Source organism: Chelonoidis abingdonii, chromosome 1 (assembly GCF_003597395.2).
Source record: "Chelonoidis abingdonii isolate Lonesome George chromosome 1, CheloAbing_2.0, whole genome shotgun sequence".
Classification (NCBI taxonomy): Eukaryota; Metazoa; Chordata; order Testudines; family Testudinidae; genus Chelonoidis; species Chelonoidis abingdonii.
The window spans coordinates 60,212,000-60,229,786 of NC_133769.1; the positions used below are offsets into that span (position 1 = coordinate 60,212,000).

Sequence of the window (17,787 nt, forward strand, 5' to 3'; positions counted from 1 at the left end):
GTCTGGTCACTCTCAGATCCCAGAGAGAACAGACAAAGACAACACACAAAACAAAGACTTCCCTCCACCGAGATTTGAAAGTATCTTGTCTCCTGATTGGTCCTCTGGTCAGGTGTTCCAGGTTCACTCTTTGTAACCCTTTACAGGTAGAAGAGACATTAACCCTTAACCATCTGTTTATGACAAGTCCTGTTGGTTTCTTTCTTGGGTTTGTCTTGCAGTAGGAGGCTTCTGGGTACATGTCTGGCTCTGTTGATCTGTTTCCTTATTTCCTCGTGCGAGTATTGAGTTATTCAAGGTGACCAGAATCCTGTGATGAATTTCTCTAATTTGCTTATGAAATGAAGTGGTGTAGAAGGCTTTGGCCTCAATACTCTCTGCACAGCAGGTGCTCTGAAATGAAAACAAGCATCTATGCACTGGAGATACCTTTGAAAACTGGGTTTTAATAGTGCACATTTCAGAAGAGATTTTTTGGTAAATAAACCTAAAACCATCTAATAAACAAGTGAGGTCTAATTGCACAGAGTGAACAACAGCATTGATGAGGGAGGGACAGCCCAGGCAAATCCCGCCTTTTATCTCATGAGCAAATGTATTTGGAGCTGGCCCTCATCTACTCTATCATCAAAAAGGCAGAAACTTCTCACCTTTTAAAGCTGCCAGAATCCTATTCCTTGACTAACAGATAAGGAAAGTGTATTATTAAATCCATGACAGCAGTATTTGATGTGTTTTTCAACATTTAGAGAAATTCACCACAGGATTAAGTACTCTAGGAAAAAGTGTGAGAGCGGTCACCCACAAAAGTTGGTGGCTGCACTCTGAGGTGAGTAAAAAATTTGTCCTGAGAACCCCTGCTCTAGATAGATTGGAAGAGGTACAGCCCAAAGGAACGATTCTGGAAACCAAAAGAAAACGTTCATACTCCCTGTCTCCTGCAGTAATTTCATGGAAGATACACTGACAAGCCAGGGCTGAGAGACCTTAGCAGGACCCCTCAAGGAGCGGTGTAGAGGTACTGTCAGGACCTCAGCTAGCTCCAGGGATGATCACCTAGTACCCCACTGAGCTCAGCAGGGACCATTAAAGCCTCACAAGGTGACTATACTCTCTGATTAGACAAAAGGGCCAACAGATCACCATTTAAGCCTTGAAGCAAGAGCTGCACAGTGGCTGCTCATTGTGCTCTTTGCCTGCAGCTGTTCCAGGCCTGCTTCCTGTACTGGACCTTGCTGTAACCTATGCCTGCTCCAGTTCCAGCTCTCATTCCTATCTTCCTCAGAATTTCTGACTTCTGGGCTCCAACCATTGTCTTAGACTCTGCTGACTATGACCTTGGTTTCTGACCTTGGTTCTGTTCTGACTGCTGGCTCCAGCCATTGGTTGGGCCTCTGACCATGCCTCTGGTTCTACCCTCTGATTCTTCGATTCTTCTCCACCCAGTAGGCCAGGCTCCTGTTCTGACCAGTAGGTCACACTGCCTACACCCCCTTGTGGGACAGGTACTTCGGTAGGAAGATGGTAGAACTGAACGATCAGAAAATGAATTTGTAATGGAGAAAGCCTGGTCAAGGGGTTTTCACCACAATCACTTTGCACTGTGACAGCTCGGTAGCGTCACATCCCTAATAATTCTAATGGAATTGCATGAATGTAACTGAGGGCAGAAATTGACCCATGTTAATTTAAGGACTGTCAAGCAATTAAAAAAATTAATTGTGATTATTCGCGCAACTGAAAAATTAATTATGATTAATGGCACTCTTAAACAATAACAGAATACTATTTATGTAAATATTTTGGATGTTTTCCACATTTTCAGATGTGTTGATTTCAATTACAACACAGAATACAAAGTGTACAGTGCTCACTTTATATTTATCTTTATTAGAAATATTTCCACTTTAAAAATAAAAGAGTATTTTTCAATTCACTTAATATATATGAAGTATCAGAGGGGTAGCCGTGTTAGTCTGGATCTGTAAAAGCAGCAGAGAATCCTGTGGCACCTTATAGACTAACAGACATTTTGGAGTGTGAGCTTTCGTGGGTGAATACCCACTTCGTCAGACGCAGGTAGTGGAAATTTCCAGGGGCAGGTATATATAAGTTGATAAGCTTCATATAAGCATCTGAACTTGAACTTTGAGCCCTTAACATTTACCTGAAACTAACATAGCAAGTACTGTTGAAAATCACAACAATTGAGGACTAGATTCCAAACTCCAATGGGTGGAATGCATTTCAGGTAAATTTTATAAGATATCAGAGGGTGTGTTAAGCATATCTGAGATTAAAATTTCTCCCATGAAGTATGAATTTAAATCCTCGCAATTGATGTGCTCAGTTTAGACCCCATGGACTATTTTCTGTTACAAGTAATTAGCGTTTCAGTAAGTGTTCCAATATGCCTTTTTTTTTCCTACTGGGATCCTTAAATAGCTTGTAGTTGAAAACTAATGAGACAGCAGTAGAAAGGTAAATTCAAAATACATTAACAGATAATGTGGTTTTTGTCCTAATCCAATTTACATTGAAAGACTCTCACTGACTTCAGTGAGAGTTGGATCAGAACCTTTGTTTCTGATCATGGTCACCAATAAAGATAAAACAATCCATGCTTCATAAAAATAATTTTTAAAAAAAATCTTTATCCAGACAACAAAGAAACAACCAACAGCAAATATTTGATATTCATCAATTTCTACAGAGAGTTTACAGAGAACTCTAGATTAGCAGGATATGAGAGGTTTGATTTCATAAGTAAACAATCTTTTTCTAAATTGTTCCTGCTAATCAAATATTATTCATCTAAATTAGTTTAGCTACCTGACAAACAGAAAATTGGTTTGAACAATTTAAAAAAACGTTACTTCTTCCATTGTTTTTGAATGTGTCATGCCTGAAGAAAAGGAACAATATCTGTGTTATTAAAATAAACACTACAAACAAATATCATATTTTAGGTCCATTTTATGCCATTGCTTGGGTCTGCAAAAGACAGCAAGCTACATAAATTGGCTCTGTGCCAAGATGACCTATCTTGCAGTGAGGTAAGAAGATGGATGAGCCCATTAAGTTAAGGGAGGAGGGCAACCACACCTGTTCTGCAGTCTGGTAGAGAGATTTGTTTGGCGGGGCTGAGGGTAGTGAGGAACTCCTGGAAATAAAGTCTCTATTCCTGTGGCAACCCTACTTGTATCCTGCTCCCACTTTCTCACCTCACTTACTGGGTCAGGAGAGAAATCAGGAATTATAAATGGGCATGGGGAGATGGGTCCAGAACTTCTTTCCAAGTACAATTATTAAAAATTATCATTGACTGGGTGGAGTCAGCAGTGTTACCAGTCCCGAGTGTTCAAAAATCATGAGTCAGTCCTGCAGAAATCATGAGATTGGCTTAAAACTTACAATATATATATAACTCTACTATATAGGGTTTCTTTTTTCTTTGCCTTCAGGTTTATGAGCCTTTACGGTACACTCACTTCACATTTTCAAGCATTAGTCTTGCAACCATGAGCAATAGAAACTTACTTTTTTAAAGAAAAAAACGAAATGGAGAATCTCTTGATGACAGAACTAGCAGCTTTAAGAAAACCTCCCAAAAAATCATGAGAGATGGCAATAATAAGATTGAAGGGTTGTTTCTTGTAGTCTCCCCCATCCAACTATCAGCAGGATGCCTTAAGCCTGATGAGCCCATGTTCTCTTGGTGACTGACAGATCTCCCTTTAATGTTCTGAAGACCAAATTAACTTGTGGAAGTCATTGCCATGCTATTAATATTGAAGAAAACTGATTAGCAAGATTAAAAAAAGGATTAGACATATGTAAATAAGCACAGTATCAACATTTATGTTCTCTAGAAAAAAGAGGCTTTCTGTCTTTGTGCTTCAAGTATTAGTTAAATGACAGCAGGCATCAATAAGAAATATGGCTAAGATGAGACATCATAAAAAGATTAGAATAATAAATGGCATAAAGAAGATAGTTCTGTTATCCGTGTCTCATAACACAAGAACAACGGGGTGAATATTCAATTTAATTAAATAAAAGTTGGAAATTCGAAACCGATAAAAGGAAATACTTTTTTAACACGTGGGTTAAACTGTAGAATGTGTTACCAAGAATTGAACAAGTTCTTAAAAGGGATTGGATATTTATAGGGCTGTCAAGAATATTCAGACTTATTGTAGTTAATGCTAACAAAAATTTTGGAAGGGATTTTAAACCTCAGGGTTTAAACCAATCTCTAACTATTTGCGAATAGGATGAGACCTAAATTGAAAGCAGATTATCCAACATCGGCTATGGGGTTCTTAGACCTTCCTCTGAAGTGTGTGGTACTGACTTCTGTCAGAGACAGAATACCTGGTGAATCTTGGATCTGAGCCAGTATGCCAGTTCCCATGTTCCTATCAAGGTTTTGCTTCTGCTTCCACTTTAGTCAATGAGAGTTTTGCCATTGATGGTTGGAGTAGGACTGGACCTTAAGTACAGAGGTTACAGCTGGATGCAGGGTACCAGAGTAGGTGGATCTGGGCTGTTTTTGTTTGAGAAGTCTTGTTTGAGAGGTTTTGAGACCAGAAGTCCTTAAGCACAGGACAATACAAACAACTAAGAAAATGGTCTGGGGTACGAAAACAATCTATTGCACTTAATAACCCAGAAGACTGAATATGGATCTTCACCTAGAATATGTGATCAATTAGATGAACAAACTGTTCATAGAGGAGTTATATAGTGGGCTTCAAATAGCTTTAGTTTGGTCTACTTCACATCAACTTTTAAAATATCTAGTAAAAATACTAATCTCTTTGTGAGTTCCTTATTTTGTTCTATTCAGGATTTTTTGAGGACGTTCACAGAGGAGAGTTGAGCATCAGAGACAAATTTCAGATTTTTGAACCTCTAGATAGATTGCCAAGTGAGATACACTCTGTGAGTGAAATTAACATTTCTCACGGATTTCAACAAATTGCTGTCACTGTACACATCTGGGGTCTGTAGCTGCCCCATCAGCCAACTCCTTTGTTACATGAGGAAAGGCTATGAAACCAGGCTTTGCCCCCACCTAGGGACACTGAGGACTACTGGGACAACACCACTTCCCCTCCAGTTGCTCCAGCCACCAGCTTTTTAATTTTAGGATGGTACATTTATGGATTGTGAGATTGGTAAGGATTTAGTTAGAATCATAATATAAGGTTATGTCATTATTGTGAAAGATGGAAAAAATTGCAGACTATTGGCAGGGAAATGGGGATTGGTTGTCATGGCAAGATTTTGGAAGGGAAGAATATTTGCTGCTGAGAGGGATTCCCTCAGTGGTTAAATTAGATGAGAAAAGAAGGAGAAGATTGCCAATGTGGATGACTGTTTTCACAGAGAGAAAATTTGGGGCTGACCTATCTCTGTGATGCATCAGACTAAAATGCTAGATACAGATCAAGATCTGAACTTGTGGCTCGGCCCACCTGTAATTGTAAAACATGGGCTAAAGGTCAAGTGCCTTCAGCAATCCAAGAGAGCAGGTATTCCACAAAACTGCATTTTAAAGTGTTATTGCTTTTAGAAAAGAGTATAAGACTAGTGCAGGCCTGCACAACTCGTAAAGCGACGAGGGCCATATTACTCCAAAGAAAACAGCTGAGGGCTGAACCTGCCCGCCCCCCCCCAGCACCGCCAAGCCCACCTAGAAAACAACACACACACCCCCAGTGCCGTGCCCCTCCACCCCCGGCACAACCCGCCCCTCGGAAACAAACCCTCCTTCCCCAGCGCAGCCCCACTGAAACCAATATTGAACCTTTGTAGTATGTTATAGCAGGCCCCTAAGGTAGTATAATTAAGGTAAAAGAAAAATGTCTTTCTGCTAGAAGTAGAATAAGATCTTCCGCCCACTTTGTAATCAATTGCCCTGTTGAATGAATGAGGTGTGACTGAGGAAGGCGTGGAAGGCAGCACCTCCAGACAGCTGCAACCCTTGGAGAGGGGATGGGAGTCAGACCAGATTAGTAGAACAGGTCAGCCACTGTCTCCTCACTCGCGTCCTCAACTCATCCCGCCTCGCCTACTCACCCGCCCCACTGCCAGCCACTTGCCTCTACCCCGCACTCGCACCCCCCGCCTCTTCAGCCCCCCTCCCTCACTCACCACTTGCCTACTCACCCCCCACAGGCCACACAGTGAGCCCACTTACTCACCCCCCATGGATGCAGCCCCTGGGCCGCATGTTGTACAGGCCTGGACTAGTGGTTAATAGAGCACTGATTGCCATAGCAATTATAATGTAGATATTGAGGATAATAACTTAGCATCTGGGTGATTCTTCAATTTTGTTTGACAATACTGTTCCTTTATTTTATGTACACTACTTTATATGAATGACATAAATCAGCAAACAAAGATATTTTACTGTTTGCAATTGATTTTAACAGAGGAAGAGGCAAGCATATGAGTCTAATCTGATAAGCAATGGCTTGCAACTTGAAGCAACAAGATCAGTGAGTATCCTTTCCTTTGTGTGGACTAATGTGTCTGAAGGAAGACTTTGGCTCCATATGGAAAAGGAAATGAAGTCCATGAATGCACTGTAGCTTCTTCCCCCTCTTTATTCCTATGAGATCCGAATGTTGGGGTCACAAGAGGTTCCCCCTGCTGCCTCTTTCCCTATTCTTTGGCTAGGAGCCAGGAATCTCTGTGCTGAAATCATGGATCTGTCACTGACTTGCTCTGTGGCCTTGGGCAAAGTCACTTAAGCTTTGTGTCTGTTTCTTTCTCTGCAAAATGGAGGTAGTAGTAACCTACTTCACAGAGGGGTTGGGAAAATTAAATAGTTAATTTGTTCAGCACTTTGAAAACGTGAAGCCCTATAAACATTCTAAGGGGCCAGTTCTGCCCTCTGCCCTTGTGGCATATAGAAATTGTAAATGGGACACCAGGGACTGGGGAGAATTCACCTAATGAAAGAGCAGCCATAGATCTGACATAAGTGGCCCTAGGTGGATGCTCCTTGCAAGTCCCAGCAGAGTGGGAGTAGCTGTAGCACTGAGCACTGTGGAGATTCTGGGCTGCATTCCAGCCTATAGGCAGCCCTGGATAGGCTGCTACAAGATGAAGCAGCCACTGGGGATGTTCTTATTTACAATGGAGGCGATGTTAGCCACCGCAGTATCCCAGAATCCAGGCAGCACAAAGATAGATCTTCCCTTCCTTTCTTCCCGGGCTGCATCTCCTGTGCTGTGGCTCCCAGCAGATGCTGCACAGAATCTGGCACGAAGTATTTTTATGATTATTTTCTAATACAATGAGCTCTGGAACATGCCACTTCCTCACAAATTGGGCTCAAAATCCACATCTTTAGGCTTTTGATTAGATAGAAACTTGCAGTGGAAGCTCCACTTGTGCATCCCAGCACATGATTTGGCCCTCTGACCATAGCATGTACCTCAGCGTGCAACATGGAGAACTGTGAGGAGAAAATCCAGCATGGATATATTGCTCCTTGTAAATGGTACATTGTAAATTTGTGCAGGTTTTGGTAATCCTGCAATGCTCATGATTCAAAATCTTTTTTAATAGTGAGCTTCCTGAGGACTAGATCTATAAACAACATTAAGAAATCCATACAGATAACGTGTGTTAAAATTTAAATTGCTTTGTAAAATATTTTGCAAGATGTTACCATTAAAGCAACAATTTAGTGATCTTTTTAAAATGCCATTCTCTCCAGAGAGTTTTCATCTCCCTTCAGTATCTTTACAGAAGTTAATGAGATGTTCACTAAATTGGATAAAGAATAAACCCTGGAATTGATCTTCTACGGGTTTTAAAAAGAAAGGAAAATCTATGTTACTTAAAAGTATTATGAAGGGCTCCTTGCTTTCATTTTTTGTGCACATATATTTTTAATATTCTTTCACTTTAGGTCTTAGATGAAAAGCTTATTTTTGTAAAAGTGCACGCACCTTGGGAAGTGCTATGCACATATGCCGAAGTTATGCACATCAAATTGCCTCTGAAGCCCAATGACCTGAAAACCCGAGATTCAGCTTTCAACTGGTTTAGTAGACTCCTCCGAGTGGATGAAAATATCATCAAACCAGAGCAAGAGTTTTTCACTGCCCCATTTGAAAAGGCTCGTATGTCTGATTTTTATATTCAAGACAAAGACATCTTCTTCAACCCTGCAACCAGAAGCCGAATTGTAAGTCGATATAAATATTTATTTCTTTTCTGTCTCTAAACCCACACAAAGACATTTGTTTATTTTCCTTTGGGTATGTCTTCGCTACTGGCCGGACTGGCAGACAGCGATCAATCCAGCGGGGATCAATTTATCGTGTCCAGTCTAGACATGATAAATCAATCCCCGAGCACTCTCCCGTCGACTCCTGTACTCAGCTCGGTGAGATGCGCGGGCGGAGTTGACGGGGGAGCAGCAGCAGTTAACTCACCGCGGTGAAGACACCACGGTAAGTCGATCCAAGTACATTGACTTCAGCGATGTTATTCACATAGCTGAAGTTACGTAATTTAGATCGATCTGCCTCCCCCACAGCCAAAGTCAATCAGAGCAACACAACCACCATTACCAATAACAACCAACCCTCCTGACACATTAGAAATGTAGGGAACAATCTTACATTGACTAGGAAACTGACTGGATGATCTAATGAGGTGAAATTCCAAACCTTTGTCCAACTTGGGTTCCACTTATGCCCCAAAATAGAGTTCAAGTGGGACTTAAATGGGGCAGTGGCCTTGTACAGTGAATTTCACGCAGAGAACTTGCCCCTCTTTAACATCTATGATTCTGTGGTGACATCTGTGTCACAATCATAGATGTGGTGATATCTATGATTCAGGGGGGGAGGGATAGCTCAGTGGTTTGAGCATTGGCCAGCTAAACCTAGGGTTGTGAATTCAGTCCTTGAGGGGGCAATTTGGGGATTGGTCCCACTTTGAGCAGGGGGTTGGACTAGATGATCTCTTGAGGTTCCTTCCAACCCTAATAATCTATGATTCTACAACAGTTATAGTTTATATTCCTCACTTACAAATTGCAAGAGATTCAGGGCATTTGGTATTTTTCAGGTTCATTTTATTCTTTCCCGTGTGGAATATGCAGTAAAAGACAATGTGAAAAAGTTTGGTATTAACAAACTCCTGGACTCGGGGATCTACAAGGCAGCATTTCCTCTTCACGATGTAAGTCCAATGCTTGGAACAGGTATCTTAGTTGGGAATAAATGTGTATGCTAATTGAAGACATATGTATGATTCCTGTAGCAAAACACATATGGGCATTGATTTTATTTGTTCACTGACTGTCATAACTGAAGACAATGGCTAGAAGACAATATTCCTTCAAAACTCTTTTTCAGAGGAATATTGATTTTTCCAGTAAACAGAATTTTCCACAAAAAGTGTCTTTTCACAGAAGATTTCAATTTCCCTTTCAAAAACCAAACACCCAGAAACTGAAATATTTTTATCTGGAAATGCTGCAGAGGTGCCTGATGGGAATTGTATGTAATTCAGTTGCCTCATGTCCCTATTGTCCTCTATGGGCCAGGCTCCCCCACCAGTCTATATCTTCTATGATGCTCCATGGCCAGAAACTCCCAAGTTGCATCACTTGCCTTTCAAAGAGGGAAAGCCAAATGTTCTTCCTCATCACCTTTCTTGTGCACTATAGAATGAGAATGGAAAACGCCATTAAAAATTCTTAATACAAGCTCACATTTTCACCAAATATGTTTACAACCAACCTAGCAAGGAAATGAAGGGTTGTTTCCCTCTGTACCCTCTTTTGAATCTGAAACAGATGCTGAAAGCCCTGCATTTATTCTCCAGAGTTTTCAGCCTTCATTGTAGTACATCACTGTCCTGAGGAAAACTCCTGATAGTATGTAAGAGGTACTTAAAGTCTCATTTTTAATTAGAACTGATTCTTTTCTATTTATTTTCCCAATTCTAGGCCCCAAGCCTGCAACTGCTTAAATGCATGTTTAAGCACATGACTAAACCCCATTATTTTCAATGAGATGACTCCCATAATTAAAATGAAGCATGTGCATAAGTATTTGCAAGAATGGGTCCTTAATGACAAGCCTCTGTACTGTCACTGCTTGCTTACTTTCTACTTCTTTTTGTAATTTGCAATGGAACTTGGGCTAAGAGATTACTCCAGACACTAGTCTCACAAGTGTAGCTCCACAGGGATCAGATTTCTCACAGCTAGTGGGGCTGAAGAGACACTGGATGGTACAGTTACAGTCTAGTCATGTAAACTGGTTCAGCTGCCCATAAAGTTTGGGTACTATAAGCGGTTATTTTATGGGACAGTGGTTCCATATTCATTCTCTTTTGCAGTCTAGATTCAATCGCCGGTTAGAGGACCCCAACTGCCCTAGTGAACGGTATCTTCTTTACAAGGAATGGGCTCACCCTCGAAGTTTTTACAAACTGCAGCCATTGGATCTTGTCAGGTGGGTATGCATATGATCAGTACAATTCAGAAGGACCTAGGAATTCAGGTATCATTTTCATGTTTTGGTACATTGAAGATTCATGCCTTAATTCTAATTGCAGATATGTACGCCCATATCTGCACACACATTTGAGCATGCTCTGTTTCTGACTTTATAAGATACATGTAACCAATCAAAATTGAGCTTCAGTGAGAAGTAGGTATTTTAGGCAAATATGAAAAATCATGTAAATTCACAGAAATGGTTAGCTGTTGTACTTCTGCAGTCACACAGTGTAAAAATATGAAAATAGAGTCTAGTCCTAAATATTTGGAATAGACAGCTGTCTAAGAAAGAAATGTGGAGTTATTTGCATTTTCAAAGAGTATTTTTCCCCCCACAGGAAATATTATGGAGAGAAAATTGGAATATATTTTGCTTGGCTTGGTTTTTACACTCACATGCTGGTCATGGCAGCAGTAGTAGGACTTGCCTGTTTTTTGTATGGCTACGTAACAAAGGACAACTGCACATGGAGGTACCAGATGGACAGTTCAAATATATTTTGATATTGACACAGTTCTGAATACTCACAAATAGCATAGCGTTGTCTAGGCATAAGAAAAAGGGAACCTTGTTAGTGATCCCAGTTCATGGTGCTGTTGAATGAACACTGTGAAAAGAAAATGACAAGTATATATCAGGGCTACAAGAACATTCCTGGGTCATTTAGTCCAAGGGACATGAAAGTCCTCTGATGCCCTCTTATTTCTTCTACTTCCCTTGCATCCTCCTTTCTCATTGTGCATGTTCCCTCCTCTACTCTCTGTCCTCCTTCTCATTCCTGACATACTGTAAGCAAACAAAGAGCTATATCATGCCATCAGCTTTTAAGCGGAACTCCCTATTGAAATCAGTGGGGAGTTGTGCTATAAATCTGATGGCACGTTATGGCCCAAAGGCTTTTACAAATCAGAATATACAGAGACATTCATGTCAAATAAAAAGGACATGGAATGAAAGGGGCTGATGAGCAAAATGATTAAAGCAACTAAAACATTAAAAGAGCATCCCAAAATATAAATCAGTTTTCTGCCTTCAAAATAAAGAATACATAAAAGGAAATTAAAAAACAGGGAAAGAAAATGACAATAAATCCTGGGGAGAAAATAAAGAATACAGCACAGAATCTGAAACAGAATCAAGGAAACTGGATGGAAAGGGCCCACTAAGGACCTGATCCAATACTTAGTCAGTCATTGAAATGATTCCCATTGACTACAGTGAGTGGTGGATCAATCCTTGCCCGAACAAAAGTCAAGTTAATGGAGAAACAAATACAGAGAATAAGAATAGCAACTGGCTTGGTTCTGAAATTAAAGATGTAGTGTACAGGGAAAAAAAGTAATAGACAGACATAAGAGGTTCCGAATGACTTGTATTTAAGATTTTGGTTTTTTTCATTCTTTATAGTTTGACATTTCTATGTGAATCCACATATAATGTAAAAATGTAAAGAAAACAGTGAAAAATCAGAACTTCAACACAGTTTACCATAGCATGTCCATTTATGTTTGCTAATCCCTAAGGGAGAGAAAAACCTTTCTCATAGGTGAAATTCACATATGGGTGGAGGGCCTGCTAAAAGGCACTGCTTGGAACTCAAGACATTCCTTCTCCCCTGCTTCTATAGGAGAATAGGCAGAACAGCAGCACAGGGGAAATGCTACTCCCCCGTTTCACCCTGAAAAGAGACATTGGTGGGAAGGGGCTACTGGATCAGCACTTGTTCAGATTCCCTGATCCTCTTTCACCCTCTGTAGCTAAAACTACTTCAGCCACTTTGGCTACTCCAAGTGACTCTGCAGCCACTCCCTGGCCTGAAGAGAATTCCTCACTTTTCTGGGTCAGACCTCCCCTACCACCATGCTCAGACTGAACATTATAGGGTGGGTTTGCCCATTGTAAATCAGGTAAAAGAGTCACCCTGAAATCCTGAAAATGTGAACAATAGGATTTTTTAAGATCTCTGTTTTCTTCTTAACATGATTTGTTTTAGAGAATACCACCAAGAGTAATGGGAGATAATTCCTTCCAGGCTTCATAATCTAATTTGCAGTATATTGAAGGCTAAGAGTGGAAGTGGAGGAGGCATATTGTCTGAAAGCAGCGCACTTAGCAACATATTCCTTACTTCACTGAGTTATCACACCATCTACAAGCATAAACGGTAGTCTGAGTTTCGTGTTTGTGTAATTGATTGATTTTATTTTTAGCCAAGAAGTGTGTGATCCCAACATCGGCGGCAACATCATAATGTGCCCGCAGTGTGATCATGAATGTACATACTGGAACCTCACTATCACCTGTGAATCCTCTAAGGTAATGTGCCATTTACATCCTGCAGAAATGGGCTTCTAAGTTCACTTACAATAGCCTTTGTATTTTCTCTTACACCATCCATGGAGTAAAGTAGCAGCAGTGTTATTCCCCCTACCAGTGCAAGATTAACGTTTCTTCAGCACAGAAATATGAAAGGCACAAGAGAGAAACACATGAAAAGGGAAATGTTGGAAGGAAAAGGCAGAGGGCAACCCCACAATTACCATATCAAAACAGTGTTTTCTTATTAAATAGGTGAATGTTTTTCGTGTCACTTCTTGTTTGTCAGAATTACTTGTTCATTTGCTGTGTGAGTGTTTGTGAGAGAGAGAGAGAATACAATGTGTGTCTGTCATGGCAACTGAAATTCCTAGCACTGAAGTACTGGCTCTCCTCTTCCAGGACAGTGAATTGGTGGAACATTGATACAACAGCAGTTGTATATCCTTTTGCTGCATATTTATCTCGTAGGTTTAATGTAGGTTTTTTGCATTTAATTTCCTTGATTTTGCACATTGGAAAAATACTAGGAGGAAAGGTGAAGATTCTTTATTAAACCATGTAAAATTAAAATCAAAATGTGCAACGTTCTTTCAGCATTCTTATCCCATGTAGAAAACTTACTGACCCATTATAGCTAAAGCATTTATTTTTTAATTCTTTACAGAAACTGTGTATATTCGATAGCTTCGGAACACTAGTATTTGCAGTATTTATGGGAATATGGGGTAAGTCGATTTCAAGGCTTTGCTTTCTATCTACAGTTTTGTCATCTAATTTTGGGCAGACCTAAGGCATATGCCAAAAAGCGTAGCTAAATGAACAACTATTTCAGTTTCTAGTGTTCAGCAATATTACAAAAGGGGGTTCACACAAAAAAATTAAGCATGACAGTAACTCTTTTCAGCATCATTTGGAGACTGATTTGAGGACTTCAGGGGCAGATAGGAATGTTGGGGTTTTTTCCGTGTTTGCTTCATCCTTTTAAATTTGGAGAAAAGTAAGAAGAAGGGATTAGAACTGCCCAATGTTAAGCCAGCAGGAGCCCACATGCTTAAACATGTCTGGCAAAGGACTTGTTATTCTCCAAGGAATCTTGGAGCTGTCTATTCCTACTAGCAGCTGCGTGACTGAGAAAGCCAATGGGAAAAATAGAGCCATTTATTATATACTCTAGTAATTATTTCTTTCCTTCTTCATTTACGTAATTGGTACGCTAAACATGCAGTAATTACAAGCACTGGGGACATCTTGTGGCAGTGAAAGTGTCTCTTTAATCATGGGGTTCCCACTGACTCATTCTATTCTGTACTGGATTCAATGGACCAGGCAAAGTTTATTTTTCCAGAAAGTGTCTTGTTTCACTGGACCACAGAGGCAGAACTAGAATTTTCTTAACAAGGCGGCCCACCTTACCTGCCAAGTAGCAGAGATATAGTAGGATGTGTTACTTCCCAATTTCTTCATTGACAGGACTCTGCTTTACGCATGCACTCCTGATCAGGAGGTGTGCAGATGTGTATGGGGTTCCTTCTCATTCCCCTCCACCACCGCTTCATAGTGTCACCCATGTCCTCACCAAGCCACAATCTCTTCTTCCAGAGCAAGGCTGGAAGTGGATGTGGTGGAGGAGGCAGCGTGAGATGGCAGCCCAGGGTTCACAGAAGTGGGGAGCCAGGTCCGAGACCTCTCCCCCCTCCTCTCCTTCCACCAGGGAGATGGGGAGTGGCCAGGACCTCTATTCCCTTACCTCCCCTTCCACCAGAGAGATGGGGAGCGGTCAGGACATTTCCTCCCACCCCTCCTCTCCCATCAGAGAGATGGGGACTGTGAATTAGTAGTAGCAGCATTGTCTATGGCCAAGGGAGGGAGGACCCTGAGGGCCCCACCTTCATTAAACCTCTGTAGATTGTCCATATCAGCAAGGTTGCTAATTGGCTTTAACTGTAGCCCCTTAACTAGAGTAATTACTAGTTGGTGATTAATAAGTAATGTTGACTTGGAAGCTAGTCAACAAAGTTACAGAAGTTTATTTGTTATCAGTGGTGCTGCATGAAGGTTAGTGTACAGAAGACAACTACTGTAACATTTTAGAACAATATGTCAGCTTGATAAGGAAAGGTTAATATGCTTGTTATTGTAAAACATGTTCTACTTTGATCTTTTGATAATGAACTTAATATAAAGTGCTTTAAAGTAACTATTTCAATAAAATAATTGTTATGTTAAATGTGATTCTTTTAAGAACTTTTCAAAGATATGCTATGCTCAAGATACCAGCAGGAAATTCCCTAAATCAAAGATTAGAACAGTTTGATGTTAATTTGATCCTTTTTCTGTTGTCCCAATAGTTAACTTATTTGTAATTTGCCTCTTAATTAAAAATTGTGATTTTCTGTTTTGGAGTATTGTTCCAAGGATTATAAATGGAAAGTTAAACTGCATAACTACAAAAATGCTTACAAAGGTCTGTTAGTATTCTCATCATAAACCCGCTCTATAAGGAGATGAATTGTCAATCAAAATTGTACTGAATCCAAGTGATGCCATTTCAGTTGTAATTTTCATTGAATTGTAATGCTTCTGTAAATAGACTGGTCCAAATAATTTAAGGAATGATACATTTTTAGCCCTATGATTGCATTGCTACCATTAATATACTTGTTAAAAAAGGTACTTCTGTAATATGTTCCCTTCAGAGAACTCAAATAATTACAAAACATGAATGGATTCAGCCTCACAATACCCCCCTGTAAAGTGGGTCTGGACTACTAAATTATAGTAAGTGACATGTCCAAGACCAGACAGGATTAAAATCTAAATCTCCAGACTCCCCGTCATTTGTTTTAACCAGTAGAGAATGCCTCCTTAGAATAAATGAAAGAAAAGATCAATTAAAATACAGACAGAAGAACCCTCCCTGCGCTGAGGCCTGTGCAGTACAAAACAGCTATAAAGTTATCACACCTGGAGGATTCCCTCTGTGTAGGCAGCTCCCTCAGTGACCAAGCTATCATAGCATCTCTTGGGCCACACCCGCTTCCTGGCTGCTAGCACGGGGATTGTGGCAGGGTGAGGGGCAGCAGGCTGTAAGGCCAGGACAATCATGCACTCCGATAATTCCCGGCTACTGGAACAGTCCTTGAGGGCTTTCTGAAGCTGGTGCTAATTTGAGCATCGATGAGATACTCTAAATTATTCTGGGGACCAGACCAGTGGCCCGATGTAGGGATGGGGGAGCTTGCTCCTCTTTGGTTCACTGGCCTTGCTCTTCAGGCTGATACAGAAGATCAGGACTCTACTTCCCCTTTTTTGGCCTCTTGCTTGGAAAAAGTAGTTTCTGTGCTCCCCAGAGTTCAGGGAGCACAGGGATTGCCAGTGTGAGAGGCCCATGTGAAGCCATGTAAAAGTAGGAACCTTCCATCCATGGATGCGCTCATGCAATGGCCTCTCCCAAGCTGGCCCTTAGAGTCTGTCTGTTTATTGCATGCTTGATTTTGGTGACTTGACTGTAACTGTTTCTGGAAAACCTTTAGTAGGTGTGGCAGTAACTCTATAGTGTATAATAAATGGGCATTAGCCTTTTCCCTATGGCAATTTTTTATATGCACTAAGGTTTTATTTTAAAAACATCCATAACTCTCCAAAATTATTTTCCTTCAATTAATCAAACAATCTGCTTTGAAAACCCATCCTGCAATATAAAATCCAAATTGTTCATATTCTATACATTTTCAGAAAGGAAAAATAAACTTTTGGGCATTCTTTAGCATAAAGAATCCACAGGTTGATATCATAAAAATACCTACATCATTAGAGCAGTAATTAGGTAAAGAAATAGATCCAGTTATTTTCTCCCTGAGAAAGTCTTGGCACTATCCCACCAACCAGTAAAAGTTATATTCTGTGTCTCCGAAAAGTGATCTTAAAAATTAATGATTCACATGTTACAGGATAGGAGTTCAAACGCTGTATGGTGCACATGTAATAGAGTTCTGTTTGTTTATCCTTTGGTTAGTTACTTTGTTTCTGGAGTTTTGGAAGCGACGTCAGGCTGAACTGGAATATGAATGGGACACTGTTGAATTTTTAGAGCAGGAAGAATATATACGTCCAGAATACGAAGCACGATGCACTCATGTAGTAACAAATGAAATCACACAGGTAAGGAATGTTTTTAGAATTGGTCATACTGCAAACTGTGAAAGCTAGAAATTCAAACAAAGACCTCATGAAAGTGATGGGCCAGATCTTCAACTATATAAATCAGCATTTCTCCACTGAAGTCAATGGAGCTACCTCTGTTTGCACCAGCTGAGGATTTGACCCGATAGGTTGAGCTAATAAATTACAGGCCTAGCATACACCAGTCTGTATCAGGCTAAAATGTGAGGCCTGGAGTTCACAGAAATCAAATTTATCACTGAAGCTGGTTGTACCAATTACTGCAACCTTGGGACTGACAACTTTCTGTAATTCATAATACCAAGTGAGGGGGGTATTACTAAAGGGCAGTTTCCGAACAGCCAGAGGGACTGCAGTACAGTGATCTGGTGCCACAAAATGGTACCTCTAAACCCAGGTAACAGCCTGGCATTGAATAATTTTTGTTGTGAAAAGCCCACAGTGGTCACTGATAGGGTTGCCAGCTTTGGTTGGACATATTCCTGGAGGTTTCATCACATGACATAATATTTAATTATTTAAACCTTTAATTCCTGGAGACTCCAGAACAGGGGTCAGCAACCTTTCAGAAGTGGTGTGCCGAGTCTTCATTTATTCACCCTAATTTAAGGTTTCGCATGCCAGTAATACATTTTAACATTTTTTAGAAGATCTCCTTCTATAAGTCTATAATATATAACTAAACTACTGTTGTATGTAAAGTAAATAAGGTTTTTAAAATGTTTAAGAATCTTCA

The 17,787-nt window shown here is 40.4% G+C and overlaps 1 protein-coding gene across 4 annotated transcripts in view; it reads left to right on the top strand.

Moving 5' to 3' along the window:
* The window catches only part of ANO6 (anoctamin 6), a 146,486-nt gene that overhangs the window by 74,813 nt on the left and 53,886 nt on the right, over nucleotides 1–17,787 (top strand). For 3 of the 4 annotated variants that reach the window (XM_075065965.1, XM_075065956.1, XM_075065964.1), the window contains 8 exons: nucleotides 6,447–6,512; nucleotides 7,937–8,215; nucleotides 9,106–9,219; nucleotides 10,387–10,502; nucleotides 10,888–11,022; nucleotides 12,761–12,866; nucleotides 13,534–13,594; nucleotides 16,885–17,030. In XM_075065965.1, coding sequence (XP_074922066.1) covers nucleotides 6,447–6,512; nucleotides 7,937–8,215; nucleotides 9,106–9,219; nucleotides 10,387–10,502; nucleotides 10,888–11,022; nucleotides 12,761–12,866; nucleotides 13,534–13,594; nucleotides 16,885–17,030 — 1,023 coding nt within the window. The remainder of the gene's footprint in view (nucleotides 1–6,446; nucleotides 6,513–7,936; nucleotides 8,216–9,105; nucleotides 9,220–10,386; nucleotides 10,503–10,887; nucleotides 11,023–12,760; nucleotides 12,867–13,533; nucleotides 13,595–16,884; nucleotides 17,031–17,787) is intronic. The other variant, XM_075065959.1, reaches the window with a different exon arrangement.